This window comes from Entelurus aequoreus, linkage group LG06, assembly GCF_033978785.1.
Source record: "Entelurus aequoreus isolate RoL-2023_Sb linkage group LG06, RoL_Eaeq_v1.1, whole genome shotgun sequence".
NCBI lineage: Eukaryota > Metazoa > Chordata > Actinopteri > Syngnathiformes > Syngnathidae > Entelurus > Entelurus aequoreus.
The window spans coordinates 25,643,160-25,653,666 of record NC_084736.1 but is presented as its reverse complement, the minus strand read 5'-3'; the positions used below and the strand labels follow the sequence as shown (position 1 = coordinate 25,653,666).

Here is a 10,507-nt window from a genome sequence, read left to right as displayed (position 1 = left end):
AAGGGAACTTTTCCTTCATGTTAGTGTCATGTTAGTGTCATGGCCCGGGCGCATCCCAATGCGCATTCATCTGTGCGCTGCACTGAGCGCACCTCCAAACGCGCACCTGTGCGCGCCACTCCGGCTGCAGCAGGCGGCTGCAATCAATCTGCAATCATTTAGCGCTCAACACACCTGTCGCTGATAAGCTCCCTGGGCTTCTTAACCTACGTTCCGGGCCAGAACGTACTTCCTCATCCGTACAGTAAGCCGACACGTCTAGCTCTATGAGCACTTTCTCCACCTCTGTGTTCATTTGTATTATGTTCCTTGTCGCCATCTAGCAGCATTCCTCCGTTTCCTCGTCACGAGCTGTGTGTCTTGTCTCCCCGTATTCCCTCTTAGTTCTCCTGGCTGCCTCTTTAGATCTCGACCTCCCGCCTGGACACGGACTTTGACGCCTCGCTCTTGCTCCTGACCTCCTGCCTGTCTCTGGATCTCCGAGCCTGCCTTGCCCCCCAATGACTTCCGCACCTCGCTCAACACTCCTAGTAACACTTAGTTAACCACTACACATAGTCGCACAACACACATATTTGGATAAGTTACATGCCTCATTTCCCTTGTTTATAATAAAAAGAGCTAAACGACTTCCATTCATCTGTGCCGTCTCCTTCTTCCCCCTGTACCGTAACAGTTAGGGTTCCAAAAAGGCAAGATCTTTATTTGTGGAGCCGAGTTATTAACGTTTCGTGTTTTGTGGCGAATCAATGTTTGGAATGTTTGGCGCCATGCCACGCCCACATCTTATGGTGTAGGCAAAATTTGTTCGCAACATATCATCACCTCCATGTTTAGTAGCTGTAATTCTAACCCCGACTCAATTGGCCAAAGTCCCTAAGAGGAGTTTGTTAATATACGACCCCTTTTTTTCGCCAAAAAATGGCCAAAAACCATCAGAGCAAAGCCCACATTTTACGTTGTGGGAAAAATGTGTTCACGATTAATTTTTGCTAATATGTGTAGTAGCTGTAATTTTAACCGTGACTCATTCAGTCAAAGTCCCCAGGAGGAGTTCGTTAAACTAGAACCCGAAGACGAAAACCAAGATGTGTCATGATCCGCTGCCCGGATCATGTTTAGTTTTTGACTCCCTCAGTTCCTGTTTTGAGCACCCCTAGGTTTGTGTTTTAGTTGCCATGACTGCAGATTGTTTTCACCTGCCTCTGATTAGTGTTCGGGACGCTCACCTGCTCCTGGGCATTAATCAAAAAGCTACTCATCCCTGCTTTGGTTTTCTTGTTTGCTTCCATGCAACAGTTACGACGGCTACTTTGTTTGATTCCTATGCTTGTTGATATGCTAAGCTTTCGCTCTAACCTTTTTCCTTATCTATCGGCACGTTTGTTTTGTTTTTGGTACGTCGCATGATTTATGGACAATAAGTCCTTTCCTTACCTGCACCTTGCCTCCGGATTTCCATCTGCATCCTGGGAGAATGATCCACGCAGTAAAATGCGACCCCGGTGTGACAAGATGGCTGACTTCCTGTTCGTTTTCAGGTAAGGGTTCCCGAGACTGTGATGATAGATGTCTCCTGCGATTTTCGAGTCAATACGTGAAACTGTTTTATTTTTTTCTTATTTTAAAAGTGGCGCTAGAGAGCCAATTTTCAAATGTCATTTTCGGGACACCCCAGAATATACAACTTTTCGCCATACCTGACACGTCTGCAAAATATGGGGACTTTCCGTGCATGTTAGCATCCTAGCATGTTAAAGTTAGCACGCTAGCAGTAAGCATGCGTAGCATGTTGTATGGATTTGAGGTTCGGTTGCAAAATTGGCTCAAAAAAGGTAACATGCTAAAGTTTACCAACAAGACAATGTTCAGAAAAATGAATGGCACATGTTATTTAAGTGAAATGTTATAAACCAATTATAACATTTATAGCACTATTTCATAATTGTCTCCACCTAAGTTGGTGATTTACATTTAAAGGCCTACTGAAACCCACTACTACCGACCACGCAGTCTGATAGTTTATATATCAATGATGAAATCTTAACATTGCAACACATGCTAATACGGCCGGGTTAACTTATAAAGTGCAATTTTAAATTTCCCGCTAAACTTCCGGTTGAAAACGTCTATGTATGATGACGTATGCGTGTGACGTCAATCGTTGAAACGGAAGTATTCGGACCCCATTGAATCCAATACAAAAAGCTCTGTTTTCATCTCAAAATTCCACAGTATTCTGGACATCTGTGTTGGTGAATCTTTTGCAATTTGTTTAATGAACAATGAAGACTGCAAAGAACAAAGTTGTAGGTGGGATCGGTGTATTAGCGGCGGACTACAGCAACACAACCAGGAGGACTTTGAGATGGATAGCAGACGCTCTAGCCGCCGACCTCAGCTTGACTTCTTCCGTCTCCGGGCCGCCGACCGCATCGATGATCGTCGCTCCGTCGATCGCTGGAACGCAGGTGAGCACGGGTGTTGATGAGCAGATGAGGGCTGGCTGGCGTAGGTGGATAGCTAATGTTTTTAGCATAGCCCTGTGAGGTCCCGTTGCTAAGTTAGCTTCAATGGCGTCGTTAGCAACAGCATTGTTAAGCTTCGCCAGCCTGGAAAGCATTAACCGTGTATTTACAGGTCCATGGTTTAATAGTATTGTTGATTTTCTGTCTATCCTTCCAGTCAGGGGTTTATTTCTTTTGTTTCTATCTGCATTTAAGCCCGATGTGCTATCACGTTAGCTCCGTAGCTAAAGTGTTTCACCGATGTATTGTCGTGGAGATAAAAGTCACTGTGAATGTCCATTTCGCGTTCTCGACTCTCATTTTCAAAAGGATATAGTATCCGAGGTGGTTTAAAATACAAATCCGTGATCCACAATAGAAAAAGGAGAAAGTGTGGAATCCAATGAGCCCTTGTACCTAAGTTATGGTCAGAGCGAAAAAAGATACGTCCTGCACTGCACTCTAGTCCTTCACTCTCACGTACCTCATCCACAAATCTTTCATCCTCGCTCAAATTAATGGGGTAGTCGTCGCTTTCTCGGTCCGAATCACTCTCGCTGCATTGTAAACAATGGGGAAATGTGAGGAGCCTTTCAACCTGCGACGTCACGCTACTTCCGGTACAGGCAAGGCTTTTTTTTATCAGCGACCAAAAGTTGCGAACTTTATCGTCGATGTTCTATACTAAATCCTTTCAGCAAAAATATGGCAATATCACGAAATTATCAAGTATGACACATAGAATGGATCTGCTATCCCCGTTTAAATTAAAAAAATTCATTTCAGTAGGCCTTTAAACCAGAGTGGATGGCACTGGGAGTAGGATGAGTGAAGTGCCTTGCCTAATGACACAACAACAGGACTAGTTGCAGAAAGTACGAAGTTTTTAAAGGTACCTAAATTCATTGCTATTTTAAGTAATGTTTTCTTCCCAGAATGCAACAGAACAGTTAAAATGCCTGCCACCTTGTACCCACAGAGCATTGCTTTGTTTGTTTCTGGGTCATTTGGGGGCCAATTCAAGGTTGGTTTTTTTACCTGTTGGTTTGGAATATCTATTTGCAAACAATGTTAGTTTTAGTCAAATCAATGTTAAAACCGTGATTGTGGTAAGTAAACTACTTCGTTACATGGCCCTGACTGTGTATCTAAACAATTTTTTTGTCTCATTAGACAGCATTAAAGAAACAAAATAACTATTGTGAATAAAGTATGCATAATGTGGCATTAGTAATCAGTAAAGTATTGGGCAAGTGAGCTTGCTCATACATATAAAGTATCTCGAAAACAATGAGGTTAGGTTATACTATTGGAAATAGAAGTGCATTTCTATTACAAACTGCAGTATTTGTGTAAAAGAACATTTGAACTTTGAGTTGTTCAAAGCTATAAATAATAGTATAATAACATTTACCCTTCTCTGCTGGCCTAACATAACCAGAAATCATGAGCATAATTAAAGATACAATATTTTTTTAAATTTACTTTCCCTAAATATCTAAAAGTATTCATATTCTCTTCATGTCATATTATGCTCCTTCCAGCGCTGTTGTTTTTAGTTTATAGAGTTTTTATCCAAACAGAATTCAGCTAGCTTATGTTGCCATGCTGTACCAAATCAGGGAACGGGGACATACAGTTGATAGACAGTTGCGATAGCCAATCAGATCACGAGTTGTTGTCGGTAAGGCCTTCTAGATGGCCTCAAGTTGCATGTTGCATTTTTGCGTCCTGTGATTGGATACTCATCGGGACCGTTAGCGGATAAATTTGAGAACACATAGAGTTGATAGACCGTTGCGATAGCCAATCAGATCACAAGTTGTTGACAGTAGCCTATCTAAGTAGCTTGATGTTAACGAGACTGTGATTGGATACTCACTTGTCACTCCAAAGTGAGTATCCAATTACAAGTTTCAACTTAGCAGGAAGCAGGAAATGTTGACCCACAAAGAAGGAGAACAAAACATTGATTCGGTGGCAGATATATATTGTGATGTTATGAGCTAGGTAACGTAAGAACTCCATTACCCAGCATGCCACAATAGTGAAGGGCATGCGCAGTAGCCCCATTTAGGTTGTTGAAAGTAGAGATGCAGCTGGATGTTATTGATGAGCACCTTGTGGAGTAAACTTTAAGAACTCAACCAACACGCCTCGTCTGCATCTTATATGATTAGACAAGACAACACATGTATTTGCAAGGCCATGTTCAAGAAGGTTATTTAAAGAGAAACTACATCTTGTGAGACCATGTCGGCGATGACATGGGGAAATGCCTGCCATTTGCACTCCAATAAGCTGATGATGAAGGGTACCACTGGCTTATACGGCGTCGAATGGGTTCTACAAATTGTGAGTTCAAATATTTAATTTCTTTATTTTTTCATGTTTAATATGTTTTTTGCAATTAACATTTTAATTGCTGATGCGTTTTAATTGATTTTTAAATGCGCCAGAAAATAACCCGTTTTGTACACTGTTGATGTGTTTCAATGTAAGTAGTGCGTAAATGTGTTTCTGTATAGCAGAGCCGGAAAAATATTTTGCCTCGGGGGGCCTCATTGAGAGAAAAAAATGTGTCTGGGAGGCCAAGGTGTATGTGTGTATACATTATATATATATACACATTTAGCTGTAAAAATCTGCTGTGCAGTATGTATGTTTGGGTCCCTTTTTTTTCAGGAACACTAATACCAAAAGTCACAATGTCCGATAGAATTCTAAAGAAGTTATGACCAACCACCTCGAAAAAACGGCATGGAATTTTACAGTTTCTTACTGAATTGGACACCCAAAATGTACATCAAAATAAAGGTAGTGGGATTTACAATAATAAAATAAACAATAAAACACTGAATATTAACAACACATGAACATCTTTTACTTCTCAGACCAGCTCCTCGATAGTTGTGTATCTTTTACAATCAAGCAAAACGCAACAAAAATGTAAAAAAAACAGCAAAATATGAATGCAAAGTGTAAAAAACACCTAAAATATGATATATTATCACGTAAAAATGTGCTTCCGCATCTGTTTCTGAAACACGCGTTTCGGGCTGGCTGCTCTGAAAATAAACCCCGCCCACTCTGGTTTATTCCTCGTCTGAGCTGCTGTGATGTAGATTACCGTAATAACTCGTAAAACACCCAAAAGCGCCGATTTCGACGATTGAAATACTTTCTATAGTTCAAGACTTACGGTAATTTAAAAACAGCACTACATGTCATAATGGCAGCTACAGTTTTGATGTTAAAGGTCTAAAAAAATTATGTAAGACGTCCCGCGGGCCGGATTGAAATGCTTGCCCAGGTCTGCTGTATAGTATTTCTCCAGCAATGGTTATGTGGTGACATAAATTCTGGTATTTTGAGAGAAAATCATTGAAGTCGGACATCACTGAAGGCCTAGGTGGGAAACGCACGGAATGGCATAGGCTCCAGCACCCCCCGGGACACCGAAAGGAACAAGCGGTAGAAAATGGATGGATATAAATATATATATGTATGTATGTATGTATGTATATATATATATATATATATATATATATATATATATATATATATATATATATATATATATATATATATATATATATATATATATATATATATATATATATATATTCACACACAGACATACACATATACCAGTGACGTGCAGTCACTAGAGGCAGGTGAGGCGGGGCCTCACCTGCCATAATGGAAAGAAAAAAAATGTAAAAAGAAAAAAAAATTATTAAATTGTTATATGTATCCAGTGATTATACTATAAAGTTATGTTATATCAACTAAAGCCCACACTTAAACTTTCCATGTGCAAGATTGAATCTATTGTAACCTATTTTTATTTTATGGGATTTCCTCTTTGTGATGTTAAATTCCTGTTATACGCTGTTATACAGTATATGCCTTGCGCTCTTATTTAGAGCTGAAGTGATGACACGTTGGAGTGGAGCAGAGGTTTTTGAAAGAAGGTAAATAAAGTGGTCCTCGTGTAAACTGGAGCCTCCGTGTTTATTATTTTGTAGTTTCGTACAGTATAGGCGACATTTATAAACCCTCGGTTACACTATTTAAAAAAGTTATTTAATAAGAAGCCAAAAAGTGCAAAAACAATAATAATATATAGTATATAGTGTTCTAATGGTACAATGTGTTTGCTCATTGGCTCAGAAGGCTAATTGATGATTACAAAACCCTTGTGCAATCATGTTCACACATCTGAAAACAGTTTAGCTCGTTACAGAAGCTACAAAACTGACCTTCCTTTGAGCAGATTGAGTTTCTGGAGCATCACATTTGTGGGGTCAATTAAACACTCAAAATGGCCAGAAAAAGAGAACTTTCATCTGAAACTCGACAGTCTATACTTGTTCTTAGAAATGAAGGCTATTCCACAAAATTGTTTGGGTGACCCCAAACTTTTGAACGGTAGTGTATGTATGTATATGTATATATATGTATATGTATATATAATATATATATATATATATATATATATATATATATATATATATATATATATATATATATATATATATATATATATATATATATATATATATATATGTATGTGTATGTATATACTGTATATGTGTATGTAAGTCTGTGTGTGTGTGTATATTTATATATATGTGTATGTATGTGTGTGAATACATTTTTTTGTGCACCCCTACTAAATACATGTGTAATGTATGCTAAGCTATCTGAAGAAAAGCTTTGTGTTATAGATGACAAAGACAATCTTGTTGCTGCGTGAACGTAGACTTTTTATACTTTATTCACTGACGACTTCTTGTGTTGACTGGCAGGTTTGTGTGCAGCAGCATGAAGTTGTGTTTGGATTGTTCATCGTCACTTAGTTTGGACCTCGATCTGATGATTGGATTATATTTGGTCACCTGAGCTCTTTTCTTTGTGAAGGAGCTGAGGCGACTCAGTATTGTTGTTGTTGTTCTTTACTTAGTGAACATGCTGGGATGGGAACACAACATAGACTACTCTCATGTTATTCAGTCCTTCCAGGATTTCACAGGGTTTTTCTTTTATCATGATCATTGCAGCCTGAAATCTCAGAATTCACAGCAGCTTTTGCGGCAAAAGGTACTTTTTTTTTTAATAACACATAATCAACCTGTTATGATGTTTTAAGTGCTCTTTTGGACCTTAAATTCAAAATAATTTTAACATAAATGTCATGTCTGTGTTCATGTTTTTGTTTGGCCATGTGCTGTTTTGTTTTTTGGACACTTCCTTAGTTCCTGGTTTCACTTCCTGGTTTTGTTTTGTTTCCTTGGTTACTCATTAGTTTCACCTGTTCCACGTTTGGACTCACACACACCTGTCTCACGTTTTCACATTGTCATGTCACGCACCTGTTCACAGTTAGTCACGCACCTGTTTTCACTTATCATGTCACTATATAGGCTTTTCTGTTTCTGTTGTTCGGCCTGGCGACATCACACATTCATGCCATGTTCACAGTTCCTTGTCACGTAAGTTTTTGTTTAATGTTCATAGTTCTCCGCCTTTGTGCGCGCTTTTTGTTTTGTCATAGCCAAGTTTGTTACCTCCTCTGTGAGCGCCTTTTGTTTATACCTTTTTGTTTGAGTTAAAAGATTAAACATGTCCTCACCTGTACGCCACGTATGGTCCAATTCTTTTGCACCACGGGAGAGCAAACCACGCCAAAGACCAAGTCTTGACAATAAATTGTCAAACAAATACGGTTTTATTAGTTTTATAGCTCACAGACTTAAAAGTAGACAGTAGATAGCAGTAAAAGCACATATTTAGAACTCACTATCAATTTACTGTGCTGTTTTTTTATTAATTATAACAAATAATAGTAATAATTAATTACAGATTGAAACACCAAAGACTCCCTTATTTTTCACAAGTTGTGGACATTCTCCGTGTATGTTTTACACTTGAAACATCCATCTTTATTTTCCGACACATTTAACCCCGAACACTAAGAACATTTGTGAGCTGTTGCGCTCATTTTTTGTCTGTAACTAAGACATGATGAGAGATTATCATCACACTTCAACATCTCTAACATGTAAATCAGCGTTGCAAATGAAAATATGTTCTCTTAGCCGGGATAAATAAACGTAAATAATATAGATACATGAAACTTGGAAGTACATGTTTGTATACAACATTACCCAGAAGGCTTAGCGCTGTTGCCAGGAACAGGAAGTAGGTCTGAGCTACAACAATTGTGTGGTTTGATTGATAAATATATATTGATATATTGTTACATGTTGTTGTTCCTGCTTCTTCTGCACAAGAAACAGACTTAAGTCTGGTTGAGACAGTTGACGCGCGTATGAGCCCCGCCCAGAGAAAAAGTTGATTGGCCAAAATGTCCGGAGACGGACAAGCTTGCGAGGCAGCGCATAACCTGCGTGAATTGGTGCGATGGCGACATGGCAAATTCCTGGAGGGACCGATGGACATCATGGATGTGTTTACACTCCATGCCTCCAGGGGGCAGCAGAGAACCAGCCACACTTTTGTGAGGGAGACGCCGCTAACTTCCTAAGCTTTAGCTGAAAACAACGTTAGCATTATTGTACCAATGTGTGTATGTGTGTAAATGTCAAGGACCAAGATTTCCTGTACGGTTGCTATGGCAACAAACGGAGGCGCAGACATCAGCAGCCTAGTGTTTCTTCTCCTTCAGCTTGTCTTTGATCTTCTGAGGCTCGTCGTACTGGATCAGACGCAGGATGTCATTGTTGTCCATCACACCTTGGATGAACTCGCCCTCTGCAATTTTATCTGGCGAACACGACAGCTGATAAGGACTTTTCGGAAAAGACAAAAATACGACTTTGTAATTACCGTTGTCCTTCTTCCCGAAGAAGCGCCAGATCTTCTCAGCTCTCTTCTCTGGCGTGTTTTCATCTCCCGGAAGGTTCTCCTGGTCCTCAGCTGGTATCATGTTGAAGATGGACTGCATGATATGAAAAGATTATGCAGTATTGTACGAGAAAACTCCTTTTAGGTTATTATTAATTATGAATGTATCCCAGGTCCCAACAAGTGCAATCAACCAACGAGGGAGAGCACCTACAAAATAGAGGGCAGGGGTCCCCCAAACTCAATTAAAAAAATAAAATTGTCCTGTTCAGCCGCTCAGCAGAATAATATTTAAGGGTGCGCTTCTGCCAAAAATTGGTTACCATAAGGACATGTGTTCAAAATCCTTTAGGCCTTTATCGTGTCCAAAAAATGAAAGAGTTGGCCATTTCTATGGTATTAATTGTAAATAACTGTTGTTGATACAATGTTGATGTGCTAAAACCTCTCTCTTTAGAAGCTATACACAATATTAACTGTTATTTGTTCAAGCACAAAATAAATAGGAATAAGGTGTTTGGATGTACTCATTAAATCAATGCGTTCTTGGTTGCCAAAAAGTGATGCAAAGTAATATTTGTATATTGACACATCTCATCTGTGTATACATGACTAGAATATCAAATGTGTCAATATCAAAAATATTATTTTGAATCACTAAGATGTCGTTTAAGGTTGACAAACATACACATACTGTACATATACAAGTACAATTACATACATACACTCATGCATATAACCACGTTTCATCAAACATATATTAACCTTGTTGCCCTAGGGGAAACTGGGTTAACACATGGCACACTGACAAAGCTTAACCTATTGTTACTATAACAATATACAAGGTTAATATAGTTGGCTTCTCTTTCTTCCCCTCCATTTATCAGCTTTCTTTTGTATTTCAAGTTATCATTACATATATGTATTGTTGCATTTGAAACATTTGTATTGTTGATAATGGACATAATTATTGTTATTGTTATTATTGGAGTGTAATAATTCTCATTGTCAATTCTGTATTATTATTATTTATTTCACTAACTGCTTCTTTGCTATCACTTTTACCATCATCCCTCCATCCATCCATTTTCTACCGCTTGTCCCTTTTGGGGTCACGGGGGATGCTG

General features: G+C 38.9%; 1 protein-coding gene across 1 annotated transcript in view; it reads right to left on the bottom strand.

The window, feature by feature from the left end:
* Positions 1-8,230: 8,230 nt before the first annotated feature.
* Positions 8,231-10,507, bottom strand: part of LOC133652038 (S-modulin-like) — an 8,109-nt gene continuing 5,832 nt past the window's right edge. Inside the window, exons 2-3 of the mRNA XM_062050358.1 lie at positions 9,363-9,474; positions 8,231-9,299 (exon numbers count right to left, since the gene is read on the bottom strand). Of these exons, the coding sequence (XP_061906342.1) occupies positions 9,181-9,299; positions 9,363-9,474 (231 nt within the window). The 3' untranslated portion in view covers positions 8,231-9,180. The remainder of the gene's footprint in view (positions 9,300-9,362; positions 9,475-10,507) is intronic.